Source organism: Mastomys coucha, unplaced genomic scaffold, assembly GCF_008632895.1.
Source record: "Mastomys coucha isolate ucsf_1 unplaced genomic scaffold, UCSF_Mcou_1 pScaffold12, whole genome shotgun sequence".
NCBI classification, from domain to species: domain Eukaryota; kingdom Metazoa; phylum Chordata; class Mammalia; order Rodentia; family Muridae; genus Mastomys; species Mastomys coucha.
Genome location: NW_022196894.1, coordinates 15051957 through 15072849, shown reverse-complemented (window position 1 = coordinate 15072849; position 20893 = coordinate 15051957). Strand labels below are relative to the sequence as shown.

Here is a 20893-nt window from a genome sequence, read left to right as displayed (position 1 = left end):
TACATCTGACATAGTTGCTTAGTAAAAGCTAATATAAAGTTAAGCATGATGGAGAATTCAAGTAGTTTCAGCAGGAGAATCATGTGAGTTCAACACTAGCTTGAGCAACATAGTGAGACCTTGCTTCTAAAGAAATAAAAAACAAAACCATAAAATAAAACATTGTAACCACTACAAGTAAAGGTGTGTGTGTGTGTGTGTGTGTGTGTGTGTGTGTGTGTGTGTTTTCTATACCTATGGCTATTGCTGCACCATATAAACTCCAGTCCTCACAGATGTAGGCTGGAGAGAAGGCTGAGTGAATCTGACCAGTAGTGATTTCTCAGTGTGGAGGGCTCTCCTGGCTCAGAGAGTATCCTTTCTATGGAGGCTCTACCCAGACACCTACCTTCAGGAGCTATAAACTTTAGGAGGCCTTGTAGCTGGTGCTCATTGTGTTGCAGGAAAGTGAGGTGGAGTAGGCTGGTGGAGGGAAGGAAATTTTGTTGTCTTAGCTAATACATTTCTCACAAGTCTTTACTTGGATCTCCTGAAAGCTGCTCAATAGGGTGTTTGGTACCTGGGTCAAGATCTCAGGACTCAGGACTGAGTCATGGTGTCCAGCACAGTAGCAAAGCACTGTCTACCTTCTTGTGGCATGCCCTGCATGGGCTCCCTAGGTACCCAGAAAAGGTTCTCCTGTCTTCTCACCTTTGTTTTTTCCTCCTCATAGGTAAGAATAAACGAGTTGGGAAACAATTAGCATCTCAGAAAATCCTTCAGCTGCTGCACCCACATGTCAAGAACTGGGGGTCCTTACTGCGCATGTATGGTCGTGAGAGCAGCAAAATGGTCAAGCAGGTAACCAGACTGTCACATATTCTGGCAGTTGCTCTGCTTCCCTGTTTCTTGCTTTTGGCTTGGGGCTTGGCAGCACTACTTTTAATTATGACTGTCTCTGCAGTGCTGTGACAGTGATTGTGTAAGCTGAGGGTGGGAGCACCCAAGCTACATTTTCCTCATGAATCTGTCAAGCAGTTTTGTTTCTGAGGTTTTTGCCCAGATCTCAGAATTTAAATCAGTCTCCAAACCTAAGGGGTATAGGAAGTATTGGGAAGTAGTGTTGGGTAGTAATGGAACTCAGCTGCATCACCAGCATTTTTTTACATTTTCCCCTAATATATGCTGGAACTACCTGGATAATCAGGATCTCATTGTTTAAAGGAGTTTAAGTGGAGACCCTGAAGACTGTGCTGTGGACCCTTGAGCTGAGCTAATAGTTGAGAGAAACGCAGCATCCCTTCAGATCCCCCCAAATTCAGGTTTGCTCAAGCAGGAGGAGTCCAGGAGTTACATGGGGAACATAAATAATATAAGGCTACTTCTCTTTTTCTCTGATTCCACTCCCTCCTACTGCTGGGGATCCTACCCGGGGCTTTGTACAGGCCAACAAGGACTGTACTATTGAGTTGCATCTTCAGCCTGAATAGAAGCATTTTTTCACGAGTTGAAATGTAGGTACAGTGTAGGTACATAGTCTGGGGCTAAGACTGAGAGGGAACATTGCTGCAACCATGGACAGGTTTCCTTCAACTGAAGAGTGAATGGCCCTTGTCTGGCACAGGAGTTCTGGCATTCTAAGATACAGTGAGCATCCTTAGTTGTGGCCTCCAAACCAAGAAGGGAAGAGAACTAAAGAACAACAGCTGGGTAGGTTGTTTGGCTGTGTTATGTCTCAGTTGGCTTCAGCCATGATCTTGCCATTGTCAAAGGTTTCCTAGCGTAGTGAGTGCTTGACTTTCACACTCAGCTAGTAAACACACAGAGTTGTGATCATGGAGGAAGGAACAATGTCTGGGAGAGACCAGGGAGCTCAGGGCTGTGCTTATATCCTATATTTGTCAGCAACAAATGCTTTATCACAGGTAGGCCACTGGTGTGCACTTGTGCCTCACCAAGCCCTTACACTCCTGATTTGGGTGGATACTGCTACTTGAGCATACTGCTACTTGGCAGTTCTGAGAGCAGGCTTTGGGTCCCTAGGAGACCTCTGACAAGAGTGTGATAGAGCTACAACAGTATGCCAAGAAGAACAGGCCCAACCTTCACATCCTGAGCAAGCTGCAAGAAGAGATGAAGAGGCTGGCTGCAGAGCGGGTGATTATCTCCCTTCCTCACCCCTTCCCCAGGCCACCTGCCTCCCTACCCCCTAAACTCACCATCTACCCGTGTATTGTTTCTGCACATATCATAATTACTGACCCATCACAGTTGCTGGATTAGCCCCTTCCTTGTAGTTAGATCCTAGGAGCCTGTTTCTGATCCCAGACTCTGGAGATGCTTAATCCTTCTTCCAGACGAGGTTGACTTTTTTTTTAAGTTCTAGCACAGGTGATGCTTTCCTAAAATGACTTTGTCTTAAGTTGAGTTAAAGAGCAGACAGGCCAGCCTTTTAGTGGCTAAAGGTTCCAATTAGGAGTCATTTGAAAGAAAGGATTATGCACTGGTCTTGTTTGATAACTCAAAAAAAGATCATAAGCCTAGGTAGAACTTAGTCTTGGTGAAACTTCATAAAACTACAATAGGTATCTTTTGTGTTGTTTTGTTTTTCGAGGAAGGGTTTCTCTGTGTAGCCCTGGCTGTTGGGGAACTCACTCTGTAGACCAGGTTGGCCTCAAACTCACAGATACCAGCTGGTCTCTCATGAGTGCTAGGATCAAAGGCATGTGCCACCACTGCCTAGCTTTTTTTTTTTTTTTAAGATCTATTTATGTATTCACCATTGCTCTCTTCAGAAGAGTGCATCAGACTCCATTGCAGATGATTGTGAGCCACCATGTGGTTGCTGGGAATTGAACTCAAGGACCTCTGGAAGAGCAGTCAGTGCTCTTAACCACTCAGCCATCTCTCCAGCCCTGCCATAGATATCTTATTCCATGTGGGCTGTATTATTGACATTGTTTCCTGGCCTCTGGCGGTATCTTGTAATCACTCATACCCTTAGGCCCTCTGAGTTGGGAGCATTTCCAGCTCTGGCATATTAACACAAACTCTGAGGACCAAATGTTTATTGCCTGTTGCATTTCTACTGCTCTCAGGTAGGGGTGGGGCTTGTCTGCTAGAATAAGCAGGACTTTCTAGCTTGATTCTTTTTAAGAGATTAGTTGTGGGAATCAAAGCAACAAGCCTAAGACACATACTTCTGTTTGTGGAGAAATTCACTGGGCTTCTAGGCAAGCAAGCAATGCTAGGATGATACTCACCTTGGAGGAGTGGAACCTAGTTTGTTGCAAATTCTTCTATTCTGGGTATCTCTAGATGGCCAGGGAAGCTGCAGCACATGGGAGTCTACCCTGGCTATCTGAGGAGAACCCCCTGGCCTGCCCCAACCTAGCCCACTCCCTCTCCCTTCCCTCTAGCCAGGTATCACAAGCATTTGTGCCCTCAGAATTCAGGGGCTTCCACCTTTTCACTCTTGTGAACCTCTTTGCTAGGCCCACCTTTAGCATCATTGACCTCTGTTCTTCCAGGAGGAGACTCGGAAGAAACCCAAGATGTCAATTGTAGCATCTGCCCAGCCTGGTGGTGAGCCCTTGTGCACAGTGGATGTATGAGGTAGGCAGCATGGGCCAACAGTGCTACCCAGGAGACCATCAGCCACACATCATCACTCTGCAGCAGCACCAGGCCTCCAACCTAAGTTCCTTCCCTGTGGCAGTGTCTGGGCTCTGGCTCTGGCACATGGGGACAGCTATGACTACACAGTACACATGCAAAGAAGCAGTTCTGGACAAGCTGCTCTCAATGTGACTGGATATACTTAAGGATCAGTTATAAGTTAACTGCACAAGTGGAAGCTGATACAGCTGTAGATCCTGCTTGTATGTATCTGCTGCAGACTTTTTATGAAGGTTTTCATTAATTTTAGTACACTATATGCACTGACAAGAAGTAATACTTCATTAATAGATGGGATGACCAGGTTTTATAGCTTTGGCTGGCCTGTGATGCCAGTTAGCCCCTTTGCTATGGTTCTTTCTGGTGGAGCCACTGAGACTTGGTCAGAAGATGCAGGTATCCTGTCCTGTTGTACTACCTGCTTTGTGTGTTTCCCATTTTCTTCTGAAAAAGTTATAGCAGAAAGGAATATTTCAGGCTATTTTGGCTTAAAATAAAACAAAATTTTAGCACCAGAAATACTCTTCTGAGATTGCAGTGAAGATACTGAACCGTCAAGATTCTGAGTGTTAGTCTGGTTGACCCTTTTTCTTATGAAGTCTTAATGTCCTAACAGCCGTCTTCTGGATACTGAAGCTTCCACCTTGGATAAACTTTAGCAACAATTTTTTACAGAGATTTTTGCACAATCAAGCCCATCTGTTCACCAATTTTTAAAGCTTTTATGATGTTTTAAAATTTGGAGAGAAACTTTTACAGTAAGAATGAAAGATTTAGAATCATGCATTTCAACAGGTAGACATGCATAAATAGGCCTTCAGTGTAGCCCATCACTGACCAAGAGCTGGCTGGCACATTGTACATGATAAGTAGTTGTGGTGTCTCTTGATCTCAAGGGTAGCTGCTCTGTGCAGCCAGGCCTGATTTTAGGTTTTTTGTCTACTTGCACTCATTGGATAGCCCCTGTAGATGGTTATTGAGTAGAGGGGTGTTCAGAGCCCCAGTAACTGTTCAGAGGGGCTACATTCTACGTGCTCAGTGTCTCTCACCATGTATCTGAAGATATATGGGTGATGTGTGCTGTTAGAAAGAATGGCAACTGTGGACCTCCCAACAGCATCTTCCTCCTCCCTAACCATGTGTGTGACAGCAGTTAATGTCTGTGTTAATCTTGGCAAAAAGAACCCTTAATCAAGTTGGTAGACTTGGACACTTCTTTTCTGCCTCCCATTCAATTGTGTTCAGTCTTTTGACTAACCATTGCCCTTAAAACATTTAGACTTAACATTGAAAAAGCATATGGTAATGGTGGTATCTCTAAAGCCTCACTGACCCAGGCACTGTCAATAGGTGCTGCCACACAATTCTGGTCTCCAGTGCCCTCCCTGTCTCATATGGGTGGGAGCCTGTGCTGATGCTGTTTTTTGTGTGTTGGCCAAGGCTGTAGGGTAAACCATGATTGTCTGAGCACATAAAACTGTCCAAAAGGGAATGGCTGGTTTCTTTCTTCTGATGGGAGTGCTGGATATTTGTGAATCTTCAACTGGCCAGGACTGTCCTATAGTCAATTGTGTTTTTAAGTGCCTTAGTGGACACACCTAACTCCATATGAACTCAGCATAGACGTGTTCAGCCATCCTTAGTGCTCCCCTGGAATATCTGGTTGGTGCCTGGTCCTAAAACATGGCTCTCTGGGCCCAAATTTAAGCAAGCTCTGTCATTCTGCAGGCACACACTTTAACCTCAGCACTCAGGAGGGAGTCATAAGCAAGCACATCTGTGAGGCTAGTCTGGTCTGCATAGAACATGAAAGCTATTGAGTTCAAGGTCAAAATCACATTCTGTGAGTCCTTCACGCCTTTCAGAAAGGATTGTCCAGGGCATGTGCCTTACTTAATGGGTGGCAAAGTAGAGTGAGTTAAAGCTCTGGCTCACCAAAGAAATGTCAGTAAAATCAGCATTTGTTTATTCTAGAATCTGGCTATCCAATTATTAGGACACAGGTGTTCAGCTGGCAGACCCCAGCTCTCCAGCCTTCCTGTGCTCCTATACTTCCCCTAAGAAGTCTCTGTTTCCTGTGGAGTGATATCAGAAAGATTTCTTGGGGTTTGAAGGTCTTGATGTTCCAGGACTCCTATGCCATTGGGGTGTTGTTGCATCCTCTCAAACAGGATAAGCATCTCACAGTGTGGAGTCTGTGGGAACAGGTCCACTGCTACAGCCTTGACTGGGTGGAATGGGATGCCCTTCACTCGGTTAGATGGGGCCCTGCAGAGACTGGTGGGAGAGAGGTACCAATGTTAGCCCCACAGAAATTCCTCTAGGCAGCAGGCAGTGCTCTGGCCTACATACTTACTCCACAAAGTTGCCCATGGCTGCCCTGGGGTTGCAGGAAACATACAGGAGCCGCTTGATGTTCTCAGCTTTCCGGATGGCCAGAATCACCTTAGAATCTAGCAAGTCACAGAGGGGCTAGTGGTTGACTACCCAACATAGTTTTTTTTTTTGCCCCCACCCCACCCCAAATGGAAGCCACTCACGTAGGCCAGCCCGTGGTGGGTCTAGAACAGCTACAAGTTGCTGGGAAGACAGTCTGCTCACCAAACCTGGCACCAGATCCTCAGCCCTGCCGCAGTGGAACTCAACATTGCTCAGCTCTGGAGATAATCATAGTCGTCAGTAGCCTATGGGCCTGCCATTGGGATTGCTTAGCAAGCTTAGGTAGCACATAGGCCAAAAAAAACCTTCTGAAGTCTACAGATCCCTCAGCACCCCATTCCTCAAAAGATCCTTAATATCTCAGGATATTGTAGGCACAGTATTCCAGACCACCTGCCTGGCATGTGTTACAAAGGTTCTCACCATTGGTGAGGGCGTTCACACGAGCATCCTCCACAGCCTCCTGGCACAGTTCAATCCCAACTACTCTCTTCACCTTCTGAAATGGAAAGATAGATAAGTCTCATTGCCCGGGTTGCTTGGGAAAGGAAAACAGAACTGGTTATATCAGGAACAGGGTAGTAGCCTTGGCCTTCAGGCTAGGCTCATGATAACAGGGTAGGGTGGTCTTACCTAGGGCTGGGAGGCTTACCGGAGCCAGGGCCAGGCCTATAGTGCCAGTGCCACAGCACACGTCCAACACTGTACTGCCCCCATCTAGCTGGGCCCATTCCTGGATGACTGTGTAGAGCACCTCAGCTGCAGGTGTGTTTACCTGGAGGTTAGTTAGCCATAGTATATTCCAGTGTAGGCTAGCATCCCACATTGTTTGGGTCCCATTTTTTCTACATACCAGTGACCTCACCCAGTCTCTTAAAAATCAAATCATTTGAGACCCTCATCAATAGAGAGTTTTTCCCCTGACTTCACAACTGAGAGTGACTGCATACCTCATGCAAGAGATTTTGGACTCTCCCTTCTCTATCTCCATAGGGTTTTTACAGCAGTGAAAGTGACTGATCCTGTTCTGGGTTCAGCAGAAGGCAATAAGGCCATGCACATCATTGGGTGACTGCGAAGGGGCCAATCACTAGCAAATATCCATTATCCTATACTTTATTCTGGGGCCCCCATTACCTGAATGTTCACTATAAATCTCTCTTTGAGGCTAGTTACTGGCTTCCCTCCATGTGTCTTTATTTTCACAAGAGGTATGCTACCTGGAAGAATGCATGAGGGGAGATGCGGAAGGTCAGCCCTAGCAGGTCTTCCTGGATGCACTGGTCACCAGCCATATGCTCCAGGGGCAGGCCTTCCTGGCTGGGAGTCTTTCTATATAAGAGAGAGCAAATCTGTCAGGGTCATTGGCCTGTCTGGCCCCTCCTGCCTCCACCTGGGCTCCTCACCTCTGTCCCTCCTCCACAAAGTAGAGGGAGGTCACCCCACTGGCCTTGCCTGGCCCCTCCATGAAGTGGCACACCAGGGAGCCCTTTAGTCCTGCCACCTCCTCAGAGCTCAGTTTCTGTAGTAGAGGATATTAAAATGGTGATCAGGCTATGCAAAAGTCAACCTGTACCAGACACACCCCCCAACAGAACCACCACATGACACCTGGGGATGGAAGTAGGCAATGGCCATGGCCTGGCCTCGGCGGCTGGTACGAACAGTCAGTTGCTTCCAGTGGCCTGTGTATGTCTCAGGGTCATATGCTGAGTATGGTGTGGAACTGAAGAAACCACAAGTACACTCAGTATGTGCCTGTCTGTCCTGGCACCCTATCCCCTTACCCACATACACAACTGCCAGTGCAGGGCCCACACCCTCTTATCCCAGATGGATCAGGGACTTTCCAGAAGCCCAGCCCCAGGCAAGGTCCCCACCGAATGAATTCCTGGAAGGCCTTCACCACCTGCTTAGTGGCCTCTGGAATGTGCACAGTGTCAAAGGGAGCTGCCACAGCACATGTTCCACCCTTGTACTTGCCAAGCCGGCAGCCAACAGTGTTGTCCTTGCCATCCACCCCAATTCCGACCAGAAATTCACACTTATTACGATACTCAGTCTGTAGGAGAGAGTGTAGTAAAGAGTCAGATCTCAATACACAACACTGGAAGAAATACCATAGTGGATAGGAGACCCAGATTTGCCCAAGGGGTGGCAGACAGAACAATGTTTTACTGTTGGTTTATCAAACATTGGGAAGAAATGGAAAGCAAAAAAAGTCAAAGAGCATATGCATAATAAAACATGAACAAGGGCCAGCCTCCCCCACCCCACGTAGAATGGGATTTCTCTGACCTGTTGGGGTGATGGCTTGACCCCCTCCAGGGGGCAACAAGCTTTATTGTGCTGTTGTCTCTGCAAAAGCAGCCAGGGTAGCAGGGCACGATTAGTGTTCCCAATTTCTCTGCAGGATGAAATACATCATGGTTGGACTTAACACTGTTCCCCCTCCATACTGGGCAATTCCTTTGCGACCTCACTGTCCTACTGTTGTGGGCCTTAAGGGTTCTTTAGTCGGCTACTTTAGACTGGTGATTCTCAACCTTCCTATTGGTGCATGTGACCCTGTAATGTGATCTCCAACCATAAGTTTTTGTTGTTACTTTGTAGCTGTAATTTTGCCAATGTTAAATTATAATGTAAATGTCTTTGGTGGTGGTCTTGGGCAACCTGTGAAATAGTCTGGTGACCCACAGGTTGAGAACCATTGACATTAGCCCTGTGTGTATCCTGAATTGCTTATAAGGCTAGTGGACCAGGCCAAGAACAAAACCCCGCTCTGCTTGGGATGTCACTGCCACACTCACTTGGCCAGTTTCTGTAGCACCCGCTCACATTCCAGTCGCTTCTGCTCTAGCTGCTCAGTGTAGGGCACTGTCCAAAGAGGGGTCACCACATCGGCAATTTGTGTTGCTGGTGGCTCACTGTCACCTTCTTGTCGCCTCTTCCTAGCCATGGGGTCAGCCTTGGGTCGGGCCAGGCGAACGCTGAGCGGGCGGCCTTTCCAGAGAGCTCCGTGCAGTACTCGCAAGGCCTTGTCTCGTTCGGCAGCGCTTCGAAATGTTACAAAGGCACATGGTGGTTGTCCAAAGAGTTTGATTTTGTGAGACTGTAGGCCAAAACGGCCTAAAAACCGCCGGACGTCACTGAAGCTGGCGTGGCGAGGTACATTTTGGAGCTCTAGTTTAAAGATCTCCGAGGTGAACAAGTCGTCCCTTATGTAGCTGTAGAGCCCAGGCTGAGTTCCTGGCCCTGCAGCTGGCCCAGGCCCCTCTTCCTCTTCTTGACATAGTGGGGCCGCAGAGCTGTGTACTGCACTGGCATCCTGGCCGCAGTCCTCCATGTGCTCCGGAACCTATGTGGGAACACATGGGCCAGGCTGAAGGCTGTAACTCATATGACTACTGCCTCAGGCTTGCTCCCCAAACCGCTGACAAATCTTTAGCGCACACTACACGCAGCCCTGGCCAAACCCGCTCTTCTACTCTGAGACCCAGTTCTCCCCGATCCTATCTTTGATCCGACAGTAATGACTGCTGCCAAACCCACCTCCGCCCACCCCGTCCACATCTCCAGCATGTCTCCCTTTGCTTTACTTCCGTGTCCAGCTCACTCATCGCCTGGCTCGTCTGTTGCCCGGACCCGGGTGCTCAAGAGGACCACCAGCTAGGCCTCTCACACAACAGGGGCTCAGATACGAGGTACGCCGCCGCGATGGGATACCGCAGCTGCACACGGGGACTCAGAACTCGGGTGCTCAGAGCCGGGACTGAGGTCTGCAAATGCACTGCCCGCGAGGGACACACGCTCCGCTCCGCCTGCCTTCAGTCGGCCAGCGCACGCCAGCCGCGTCTCAGTTCTCTAAAGGCTTGGCTTCCGATGACGTCACCGCCACGCGCCGAGTCCCGGCCGATCCCTCCACCAGCCGCTCACGCCGGCGTCGGAGACACTCACCTCTTGCAGGCGGAAGTGCGCGCGCGGGTCGCCGGGAAAGCGCGCTTCCCCGGCTGAGGCGCGGCCGGGCATGCGCCGCGGGCGTTTTGGCGGGAAGCGCGGGGCGGGCCGGACAATGAATGTCCGCCGTCAGAGCCAATAAAGCTGCACTGGTTTTGAATCACTGCGCGTTTCCCGCCGCTGGGGTCAGGGGTCAGGGTTCGGGTCGGGGGGCGGAGGGAAGAGCGGACGGGCGGGAGACGCCGGCGCCAGACGCGGAGGGAAGGAGCTGCCTGCGACTAGCCGCCCAGAGGCCGCCGAGCCAGCGACGCCTGAGCTAGTCGAGCCGCCGTCGCCGCGCCCCCATGGCGGCCGCCAAGGTACAGTGAGGCCCGGGTGGGGCTGGGCAGGCCGAGAGGCAAGGGCCGCTATGGGCGGCCACGTGGGCGGCCCGCGCTTGGGCCTCCAACCCTCGCTGGCTTGCGGGTTCGGGGCCTGTCGAGGCGCCGGGGCCTGGGGTGCTCGAGGTCTTTGGGGTCCGGGAGTGGGAGCTACCGGCCAAGACTCCATTCTCGGGGGCTACAGGGCAGCGCGTGACCTTGTGGTCTGCGGAAGAACAGCCATAACCAAACTGGGCTCCCGGCTTCACCTGGGGACCTGGAGGCGGCCGATCTCCTTGGTCGTGACCCACTTGCGATCTTTCCATTAGCGTCGGCAATCCTTCTTCCAGTTGCCCGCAGACCCCTTCATTCATTAGGTCACTCCGCCTTCGGTGGGGGAAGCTCGCGTCCCAGCGCAGGGTACACATATTGGACGCGCGGACTCTGGGCGGGGGTGGCTTTGTTGGTGGCTCGTGTGTCGACCGCAGCTTAGCCGCAGTGCTGAGAAACCGAACGAAAGGGTTCTGTTTCTTTATCTTGTAGAGTTAGGTAGTGACTCTGGGATTTCTCTGTATTATCAAAGCACGTGATCTTGTCAGATTTAAACGTGCATGTCCTTGTAATTCTCCAAGTTGGGTCAGAATCCTAGAGCTTATTTGTCATACTTTGATTAGCTTCTTTCAGCTTAAAATTTCAACCTTGGGTAAAATTGCTGGAGGGGTTGTAAACTCATGTAGATGCTAGTACTCCCGTAGTTTCCTAGTAAACTAACAAGTGCTTGGATAATCCTCAGTAAAAACTGTTATGGTTGCTCTTCCTCTTGAGTTTATCACATTCTTTTTATGGTGGGTATCATTTTATTTTACGAAAGGGCATTTCACTCAAGCTACTTTGCCTAGGACTTGTGTGTAACCAATTGAGTGTGTAGGAGGAGGGTCAGAATCCATTGTCTTGTTTCATGGTCTCCTGTGGTTTTTGTGATGCTGGTTGTAAAGACAATCAGGTGATGTGAATGATAAGACCGAAGGCTTAATTTCCAATCTGGGGGAGGCCTGTCTTCATTTTTCAGGTGCCATTTGTGATTGATGATGCCCACTGTGGACCATGTCCACCAGCCAGCAGCATCACTTCTACCTTCTCTACACAGGACAGTCACGAGGACCATGATACTTCCACAGAGAATGCAGATGAGTCTAACCACGACCCTCAGTTCGAGCCAATAGTTTCTCTTCCTGAGCAAGAAATTAAAACGCTGGAGGAAGATGAAGAGGAACTTTTTAAGATGTAAGTCTGCTAAGGTGTCCTGTAAAGTCTCTTTACAGGGGCTGACTGAGAAAAAAGAGTGGACAGGAAGCAGTTCTCTGCAGGGCATTTCTTTCAAAATTTGCAGTACCCAGCAACCATAGTTGGACCACTTATGTTTTCCTCTTCAGTTTCTAGAGGAGCCAGCCAAGCTAGGAATTCTGTCCCATGTTGTGTCTCTTTCATATATAAGCCTTAGTGATACTTTCTGGCGTAGCCTCTTTGTGATTTCTATCTGGAACTGCATAGAATTCTAGGGTGGCTGGGCACCTTGATTTCTGTGAATTTCATGGCTTGGACCCAGCTTGATAAAGGCTGTTTTAAGAAAGTGCCTGGAGCCAAGCGGCGGTGGCACACGCCTTTAATCCCAGCACTTGGGAGGCAGAGGCAGACGGATTTCTGAGTTCAAGGCCAGCCTGGTCTACTGAGTGAGTTCCAGGACAACCAGGGCTATACAGAGAAACCCTGTCTGGATAAAAAAAAAAAGAAGAAGAAAGTAAGTAAGTACCTGGATTTGTATGGTGACTAGTCTTACAATGAAAATTCAGCCATTTCTCTGCCAAAAACTTTGCCTGGTACCCTGCTGCCTTGTGGCCAGTCATGTGAAGGGTGTCCCCATCACTGTTCTGTCACTTGGGTGTCTCCAGCAGGCTGTGGTGACTCGAACCTTTAGTCTCAGCACTTGGGAGGCAGAGGCAGGCAGATTTCTGTGCATTGAAGGTCAATCTATATATAACCAAGTTCCAGGACTACATGGTGAGACCTTTTTTGCCAGATAGGGCTCCCTCCCTTTCTTTGTTGAGCAGAGTCTTCTTTGCTTTTCTTTTTTTCTGCTTTGTTTTCTAATGCCTTAACTGTATATTCTTAAAGATTGGGGTTTGGTTAGCTCTTGTTAATTTTTATGTGTGTGTGTGTGGGGGGGGTGTTTTGCCTGTATTGATAGCTATCTCTACACAATGTGCTAAAGGAGGCCAGAAGAAAGTGGATCCCTTGGGACTAAAGTAACAGACAGTTGTGAGTTGCCATTTGGACCTCTGGAAGAGTAGCCAGTGCTCTTAACTGCAGAGCCATCTCTTCAGCCTCCAGCTCATGGTTTTGCAGGTTAGAAAGTATGAGATTGCAGGGCGGTGGTGGTGCACGCCTTTAGTCCCAGCACTTGGGAGGCAGAGGCAGGGGGATTTCTGAGTTCAAGGACAGCCAGGGCTACACAGAGAAACCCTGTCTCGAAAACAAACAAAAAGCGAGTATGAAATCTGAGAGTGCTAGCAGTGGTATGGACCTCAGTCTCAACTTTATGTGGCAGTGTATCATGTAGGAAAATCAAGAGAATTCACTAATGTCAAATTTTCAGGTATGCCTAAGATGTTAAAGGTTCTTCTACTCTGAAGGGAGGGAGGATTGCCCAAGGAGAGCCATAAGTACACCTTTGTACTAACTAGAAGGTGGTGGTCCAGAGCTCTGTTCCACAAAAATGGGTGAGGGTAGCATCTCCCTGAGTTATGTGGTGCTTAATTTTGTCCACTTGATGCTGAAAGTACCCTAGTGTCCTCTGTATAGTTTTGGAGACAGTATTTTGTGCCTTAATATAAGGGCCTTTGAACTTTCTCTTAAGGAGTTAAGTGAAGACACAGTCTCCTTGGGCAGGACTGAATTTGGAGGAAAGCAGAGGCTCTGTAAGAGCAAATGGGGCTACAGAGGAAGGGTGCTGGTTTGGCCCGAGAGACAGTTGTGCTGGACTCATTGCAGGTACTGGGTGCCTGAACCCTGGAGGCTATGAAAGGTTTCTTGTAATAGGAAGCTGTTGCTAGGCCTGTGGAAGATAATATTCCTAAGGCTTTATGTAGTTATAAGGCACTCATTTAGTGTGAGTAGGTTGCCCAGACCTCTGTAGCTTCTTTACCTACTGTGGGCCATGTATATCCTTAGATGTGTCTGTGGGGAAAAACCCTTTGCTATGAATATCTTTCTGGCTATGAAGTAAAAGCAGCCTGGAATTTGTTGGGCTATTGTGCTCCCCTGGGTTGTATTTTGCCTAGTAATTCTTGGTGCCCAAAGGCCTTAGAAAAAGGTTTTTGGGGAGGACATGGTGTTCAACAGTACCCTTAAGCTCAGTGTCCAAAGAGCAGGTGTTCCTTTGTGGCAGTTGGTCCAGGTGTGAGTTCCCTCTCTGTCTAGATGTTTCCTTACTGGCCTTTCTTACAGGCGTGCAAAGCTGTTCCGGTTTGCTTCAGAGAATGACCTCCCAGAATGGAAGGAGCGAGGCACTGGAGATGTCAAGCTTCTGAAGCATAAGGAGAAAGGGACCATCCGCCTTCTCATGAGGAGGGACAAAACCTTAAAGATTTGCGCCAACCACTATAGTAGGTGGTCTTTCGGGTCTTTATGCACTAGAGTTTTTAGGAGCTTATTACTAGGGGAGGGGGGGCCGTATATTTATGATACTTATTGAACTTGAGTCTTTTTGAAACAAGTCTGTGAACTGTGACAGTGAAACTTAGGAGAATTCAGGCTGTGGGCAAGATAGGTCCAGGGTGGTTGTAGATTTCCAAGCTAGACTTGGATTATGGTGTATGTTATCTGGGTAAGTTGGAGTTGTCCCATGCCTGAGCTGCCATCTTTTTACTTTCTGATATGTTTGTTCTACTCCCTCTGAGCTGTTCTCTGGGATGGTACAGGAAGGGAACAGGCCTGCAAGAAGGTAAATGAGGAGGACTCTTGTTCAGGTGTGTCTTATGTGCCTAGAAAGAGGTCTCAACTAGCCACCCCTCCCTGTTTGTTTAGATCCATCTTGGGCTGTGTAAAAGTACATGGATTTACATCCTTTTGCCTTGAAATAATGCACTATAACTGGGCAGGGTTGACATCTGTTCTAAAGTGACTCAGTCATGTGCCCTGTTACCTGCCATCTTAAGTCTCGCCCTGGCTGCTCCTGCTCCATCGTATTCTTGTGGCAATTCCTCATCCACTCTCTCCATTCAGGATACCCTTACTGAGATCAGAAGTCCCACCTTAACTCTCTTCCTCAGCTATAGGCTGATCAAGTCTTTATAGCCAATTAGAGGTGAGGGAGAATAATTTTTATACATCATTGAGATGGGAGATGCTTCAGTAATCCTGAATACTAATGTCCAGACTGTAACCAGATCTCTGGGCACAGTGCACAAAATCATCCTCTAACAGAGCTACTCTTAATCCTCATAGATTCTCTAATGCAAAAATCTACATTTTCTAAACTTAAAAAAATTTTTTTTTCTTTTGGTGGGGATGGGGTCCATGTATAGACCAAAGAACAACTTTATGGAATTTGTTCTTGACGCTTTCACATGAATTCTGGAATCAAATTAGATCACTGAGCTTTTGTAGCTAGTGATTTTTATCTACTGAACACATTTTTTCTTTCCTTTGTGTGTGTATGTGCCATGGCTCTGGCAGTTGAGGGGGAACTTGTAGGAGCCGATTCTCCTCTCACCTTGTGGTTCTAGGGATGAGACTGATGAGTGCCTTTACTGAGACAGTCTACAGACTGTCTTTCTATAGGCTACACTTTCTAAGCCCATCAGGATCTTTTATCCTGAGTACATAGACAGACTATAGGTAAGATCAGGGTATAGGGCTTAATCTGTAGGGTGGTTTGCTGAGGCAGGGGCATGAGAAAGATCTTTGCCCTCCCTATCCCACAGTTGCCTCAGTCTCTTCTCAGTCCCAATTTGGAGCATTCCTTGGGGCATGGGGGTATCAAGGTGCTCCCAAAGCTTGGCTGGAAGGAGCCTCTGCAATCCCCTCCACTTGGGCCCCTGGTGGAACTCTGTCTCATGCACCCACAGGTTGTGGGGTCAAGGTTGGGCATTGGTTAGTCACTGTTCTGTGACAAGACCATGACCACAGCAACTCATAAAAGGCATTTAATTAGTGGCTTGCTTACAGTTTCAGAGGGTTATGCCATTATCATGTCAGGAAGCAGATAGGCATGGCCCTGGAGCAGTAGCTAAGGGAGAGCTTTGCATCCTGGTCCTTAGGCAGCAGTTGGAAAGAGACACTGGGCCTGCTGGCATCAGCCCACCCCTAGTGATATACTTCTTTCAACAAAGCCACGCCCAGTCTAACAAGGCCGCTCCTCCTAATCCTTTCAAACTGTCCTTCAACTGAGAACCAAGCAATGCAAATCTGAGCCTCCGAGGGCCATTCTCAATTCAAACCCCTCCAGGCCTCAAGTGAGGTATGGGGAAAGTTAGAATGTGGATAATGTACAGTGTCTAAGTCCACTGTTGGCCTGGTGTGGCTCAGATCTTTTGAATTCCAACTTTAGCTGTCATGTGTGGTCAGAGGGCCTCCCTGAAATCCTGGAAATGCTGCCAAGGGTACAGGGACTAGTGGCTGGGCGTATATACCAGTGAGTGATATTCTAGATGACCAGACGTTCAGTGGAGGACAGGTATTTGTCAGTGCTTAGCCCTCCCTTGGTTCTTAGGACCTGAGGAATTCAGAATAAATATGTCTGAGTCATGACTTATTTTCCATGACACACTAGCGTTTGTCATAGGATTCTGGTATCCATTGCTTGTGTTCTTTCTGGACTATAGCCCTGCTTTCAGACTCCTTTGCTTCTGTGTTCCTACCTTTCAGTCAGCTAGGTTCGTGCTGGTGTGGGCATGTTATGTTTATAGCCATATGTTGGTTACACTTAGGTTTGAGCTGGAGTAGCTGCCCTTAAAACGTCATGAGACAGAGCCTGTGCTTCAGGATTGGAGCTTGTTCCCACATAAGGATTGTTCTGGTTTTAAGCAGATGTGGTTTGCATCAGGGTGTAGAGTTGTGTAGGCCTATATTTTAACATTCCTTCCCAGGAGTGGAATATCTATACTTATTTTAAGATCCTAATGACAAATCAAGGTATGATGGCACCAAACTACTCTGGGAACCAATGAGGTTATTGGGCTTTCTTAAAGAACAGAGGTGAAGGGTTATTTATAGGGTATTGGTGCTCCTTACCCCGTCAGGCTGTACTTGGAAAGTTTTGACCTAGCAGGGATGATGGCTTCTCCATAGGTAAAATCCCTCCCCACTCCCTTAGTCTTTCCCAACCTAATTCTCTAGCCCCCCTGGAGGAGAGCACATGCAATTAGGGCAGAATTGCACACAACCAGTGATAGGAACTAGCTGGATACTCAAGTGGGGTCTCTGACCCCTTCTGACCTTGAGGAGATACAAACAGTTAAGCCCAGCTGGGATAATTTGCAAGTGGGCATAGTTGAGTACCCCAGTATGGTGGTTGCGTGGCTCAGAGGGTAATCAGGTACAACAGCTTGGATCTCAGATTCCAGATTCCATGATGACTGAAGTGGGTTCTCTCACTTGGTGAGCAGGTTGGTGAGGGCTGGGTGGTTTGGCCACTGTCCTCACAGGCTTCTCTCCCCTAGTCACACCAATGATGGAGCTGAAGCCGAATGCTGGCAGTGACCGAGCCTGGGTCTGGAATACCCACGCCGACTTTGCTGACGAGTGCCCCAAGCCTGAGCTGCTCGCCATCCGCTTCCTAAATGCTGAGAGTAAGCAGAACTTGCCCAAACTGTGGGTCACCTGCTGGGCAGCTGATGTTAGCCCAAAGCATGCAGAGCCTCTGAAATTCTAGGGGTCTGTATAAACAGTTGTTGCATCCAGTTGACTCCCATCAGGTGTGTGGAACCAGAGACACACCCTAGAGTTTCCTCCTGCTGCTGCTTCTGCTTGGTTTCTGGTTCCTCAAGACTGGGACACTGGTGTCCCCTACGGACGCTTAGGCACCTGTACCAGCAAAGACTGCAGAGATCTGCAAGCCCTGGCTGATCTCTCTTCCATGGGGGAATCTTTCTAGTGTGAATTGCCACAAAGCTGTGCCTTGGGGATCATGGAGAGTCAGCAGGTACCATGGCAAATGCCCTAGTGGCTGGTGCTCTTGTGAAAGTGAGCTTTGCCCTTGGTATGGGAGATATAATGTGTATCTGGTAGCCCCTCTAACGTGAGTAGAGCCTACAGTAAGAGCGTTGGTCCTTGGTTGTCTGATTGTGATAGACAGCTAGCTGAGCAGAGTCAGTGGCCTCAGGAGGGATTCACTGCACGTATTAAATAGTCAGAAATTGCCATTGGGGCTGGGCGTGGTAACGCATGCCTTTAATCCCAGCATTTAGTAGGCAGAGGCAGATGGATATCTTGAGTTCCAGGACAGCCAGGGATATGTAGTAGGATTCCCGTCTAGAAAAAATAGCATTGAGGACCACGAGTTGGCTCTTCAGAACTTTAGGATATTGCCAGTCTACTTTGAGAACTTTCAGACATTAGTTCCTTTTCTTTTTACAGATGCACAAAAGTTCAAAACAAAGTTTGAAGAATGCAGGAAAGAAATTGAAGAGAGAGAAAAGAAAGGTGACGTGGTGCCTGGGGTGATGGGGGGGGGGGTTGTGAAGCTTCTGTGCAGATTCACTCTGCACCTGGCTGCAGCTCCAGTCTGGTGCTTTTTCCATCTGCCAAAGAAACAATCCAGAGTGCTGTGGCTGCCTCTGCCTGTCAGAGGCAGTGCAGTTGCCTGGGGACACAGCCTGATGCCTTGTAGGCTTTGGCCTTATGTTGGCCTCGTAGTATTTGTGGTCAGTTTCAGGTACAGAGCTGAGTCACAGCTCTTTGGAACCCACCAGGAGTGAAAGGGCTTTTTAAGATATATTCCTCGTTTTCTCAACGAATTCTGTTTTCTGTTCCTCTGGGGCAGATGGGGCCTGGGTGATGACCATACATCACCAGCAACTTGCTGGGCCCATCTGGGGAGAGTGGTGGGTAATGCTTGGGGAGCAGGTGAGTGCCAAGAGCAGTGCAGTCTCACGGCCAGACTTCTCTGTTGTCTTACTGCGATTACCTGTTTTTGCAGGACCAGGCAAAAATGATAATGCCGAAAAGGTGGCTGAGAAGCTGGAAGCCCTTTCAGTGAGGGAGGCCAGAGATGAGGCTGAAGAGAAGTCTGAGGAGAAGCAATGAATCACTCTGTCTTTTTCCTTTCCTTTCCTTTTTAAAAATTTGCCCTACCCTTTAAGGTTTGTTTTTATTCTGTTTTGTTTTTACAAGGGACTTTATAAAGAACTGAATTCCAACCTTCAGGTTGTTTTTTAAACTTTTTTTTTCCTTCAAGTTTTGACACCATTGAACATGACTTCAGAAATCCATTCCCCAGTCATGAAAATGTACTGTGCTAACTTTCTTTTCCATAGTGGAAACACTTATTTATAGTCATCAAAAATAGTGAATAAAAAAATGCCTTTGAAAACCTGGACCAGCTGACAAGGCTATGTGAGGGGTGGGGAAGGTGTCTGTGCCTGGAGCCCTCCTTGGCCACCTGTGTTTTCTCTTAGGAGAAAACCATTTTGTCAAAGTGGTGTGTTCTTCTGTGGCTTTTAGGGACTAGTGGACATTGGGGTATCGGTTGGTGCTGGAGGCCAGTGGCTGTGTGTGGCTGCAACTGGCATTCAGGGCCAAGGTGGGCTGCTTCCTCGCTGCTGGAACTATTGCTTTGTGCTGTCATATAGGGTGTGTGTGGGGGTGTGTGTGAAGGGAGACTAAGTGCTTTAGTGTAGTTGTGTCTAGCCCTATAACTCTCCTATTGGAAGCCATTAGATACCCCTAACACATCTTCAAATAGCATTCTAGGAGTTTGGACCTTGAATTCTAAACTCAGTACTGTTAGGATTGGGGACTATTTGAATAAAACCTGCCTTATGTGGAGTTAGAAAAATGGCTTATCAGTTACGAACACTTGCTGCTCTTGTAGAGGATTTGAGTTCAGTTTTAAGCTCACAATTAACTGAAGCTCCAGTAGGCAAACCAAACGATAATGCACATATATACAGACAGGCAAAAGAAAGCCTTGATATGATACATTGTGGCCTCAGGAGCTTTACCAGCCCCACCTTTCACAGGGTAGGAGCCAAGGTGGGGTCTGATTGTATTAACAGGGTCTGGTCTCTTGGCTCTGTAGCAGATTGCTAGTAACACCTACCAGAATTGTTTTAATTAGAGTCTGGATGTTCTTTTGTTGATGTTTATTTTACTAAACTGACCCTGCTATGTCTGACCTTGTCCTTTGCAGAGTTGCTTACAAATGCTTGCCTTCCTTCCCTTCTCCTCTCCCTTCTCCATTTCCCTCTCTCCATCTTTCTCCCTCCTTCCCTTTTTTATTTTTGTTTTTTTGAGGCTGGGTTTCTCTGTATATCCCTGGCTGTACTTGAACTCTCTCTGTAAACTTTGAACTCAAAAGATCTGCCTGCTGGGATTAAAGGTGTGTGCCACTACAGCCCATCTTAAAGCTTTTAATCCCCACACAACCCCCACCCGAGACAGGGTTTCTCTGTTTCCTGGCTGTCCTGGAACTCACTCTATAGACCAGGCTGGCCTCAAACTCAGAAATCTGCTTGCCTCTGCCTCCCAAAGTGCTGGGATTAAAGGTGTGTGCCACCACCACCTGGCTTAAAATTTTTTAAGCTAGCATTCAAAGTCAGTTTTCATTGTGACATTTCCATATTGTACTTTACCATATTCACACCTCCCTTCCTTGCCCACTCCTGCAAAAGTACCTTTGCATTCCCCAAGCTGGTCTTTAAAAGCCAACTAAAGGCTGTTTCTTGGTTTTCTCCATCCCGGGAAGAGATACATATGTGCAGTGGGGCCTGATGTAGCAGAATTGAGACATTGGCCACAGGTGGCCTTCAGTGTACTCATGGAAGAACTGTCCATGGGCTTGATTTTTCTTAAGGGGAGCCCTGGACTGAAGATTCAGGCTCACCTTTGCATAGTGCAAAGTTAACCTTAAGCTTGTAGTAACTGGCAAGTGAACCTTTTGAGTAGGGTAAATGCCCTTAGGGAGATGTTTGTATTTTAAAAAGGACCTCATCAAGTAGGAGGGACTTAAAAAGTGGGAAGTCTCTTCCTATGACCAGTGTTTGGCATTTCTCCCCATGTATCAGGCAGTGGAGGACGATGGCTGTGTTGGTTCTCATGGCATAAATCTGGATACCCAGAAGGGTTCCTTCTATTCACATACAGAAAGGCCCCTCCAAACTAGCTAGGGGACGGACACTACTGTCCTGTGCTCAAGTTGTATTCTGATGTACATTCAGGGGAGTGGTTTGTTCATGCTGTAGATGATGTAGCTGAAGGGGAGA

At 47.9% G+C, this 20893-nt stretch overlaps 3 protein-coding genes and 1 non-coding gene across 8 annotated transcripts in view; 3 read left to right on the top strand and 1 right to left on the bottom strand.

Moving 5' to 3' along the window:
• The window catches only part of Dgcr8 (DGCR8 microprocessor complex subunit), a 35333-nt gene extending 30184 nt beyond the window's left edge, over nt 1–5149 (top strand). Inside the window, exons 12-14 of the mRNA XM_031363343.1 lie at nt 713–840; nt 2023–2136; nt 3510–5149. Coding sequence (XP_031219203.1) covers nt 713–840; nt 2023–2136; nt 3510–3593 — 326 coding nt within the window. The 3' untranslated portion in view covers nt 3594–5149. The remainder of the gene's footprint in view (nt 1–712; nt 841–2022; nt 2137–3509) is intronic.
• A 451-nt stretch (nt 5150–5600) lies between these two features.
• Trmt2a (tRNA methyltransferase 2 homolog A) lies at nt 5601–10119 on the bottom strand. Of its 4 annotated transcripts, none has more exons than XM_031363344.1 (12): nt 9649–10119; nt 8907–9454; nt 8395–8503; nt 7977–8158; nt 7708–7822; nt 7503–7618; nt 7317–7428; nt 6749–6871; nt 6520–6595; nt 6198–6314; nt 6014–6110; nt 5601–5934 (listed from the first exon to the last, which is right to left on the bottom strand). In XM_031363344.1, the coding sequence occupies exons 1-12, from the start codon at nt 9676–9678 to the stop codon at nt 5715–5717; spliced, it is 1845 nt and encodes a 614-aa protein (XP_031219204.1). In that variant the 5' UTR covers nt 9679–10119; the 3' UTR covers nt 5601–5714. The 4 variants fall into 4 exon arrangements, with proteins under 4 accessions (XP_031219204.1, XP_031219206.1, XP_031219207.1 ...); XM_031363346.1 differs by having other exon boundaries at nt 9691–10118; XM_031363347.1 differs by having other exon boundaries at nt 9713–10118.
• Nucleotides 10120–10194: 75 nt separating this feature from the next.
• Nucleotides 10195–19008, top strand: Ranbp1 (RAN binding protein 1). 2 transcript variants are annotated; one of them, XM_031363348.1, is made up of 6 exons: nt 10195–10412; nt 11560–11696; nt 13917–14074; nt 17132–17260; nt 18048–18113; nt 18610–19008. In XM_031363348.1, exons 1-6 carry the CDS (start codon nt 10398–10400, stop codon nt 18714–18716), a joined length of 612 nt encoding a protein of 203 aa, XP_031219208.1. In that variant the 5' UTR covers nt 10195–10397; the 3' UTR covers nt 18717–19008. The 2 variants fall into 2 exon arrangements, with proteins under 2 accessions (XP_031219208.1, XP_031219209.1); XM_031363349.1 differs by lacking the exon at nt 10195–10412 and adding an exon at nt 10524–10832.
• LOC116086746 lies at nt 18162–18287 on the top strand. Its single transcript, XR_004117098.1, has one exon. It is a non-coding gene; the product is annotated as a small nucleolar RNA SNORA77 (small nucleolar RNA).
• Nucleotides 19009–20893: the final 1885 nt, after the last annotated feature.

Bases quoted from the DNA above. Each gene is read 5' to 3' on its own strand.
- Ranbp1 (XM_031363348.1), top strand. The intron at 17,261-18,047 runs GTAAGCAGAACT...TTCTTTTTACAG, and splicing joins CCGCTTCCTAAATGCTGAGA to ATGCACAAAAGTTCAAAACA. The intron at 18,114-18,609 runs GTGACGTGGTGC...CTGTTTTTGCAG, and splicing joins TGAAGAGAGAGAAAAGAAAG to GACCAGGCAAAAATGATAAT.
- Trmt2a (XM_031363344.1), bottom strand. From the start codon at position 9,678: ATGCTGGAGATGTGGACGGGGTGGGCGGAG. The intron at 9,455-9,648 runs GTGGGTTTGGCA...GTTCCCACATAG, and splicing joins TGTGGACGGGGTGGGCGGAG to GTTCCGGAGCACATGGAGGA. The intron at 6,315-6,519 runs GTGAGAACCTTT...GATTATCTCCAG, and splicing joins TGTGAACGCCCTCACCAATG to AGCTGAGCAATGTTGAGTTC.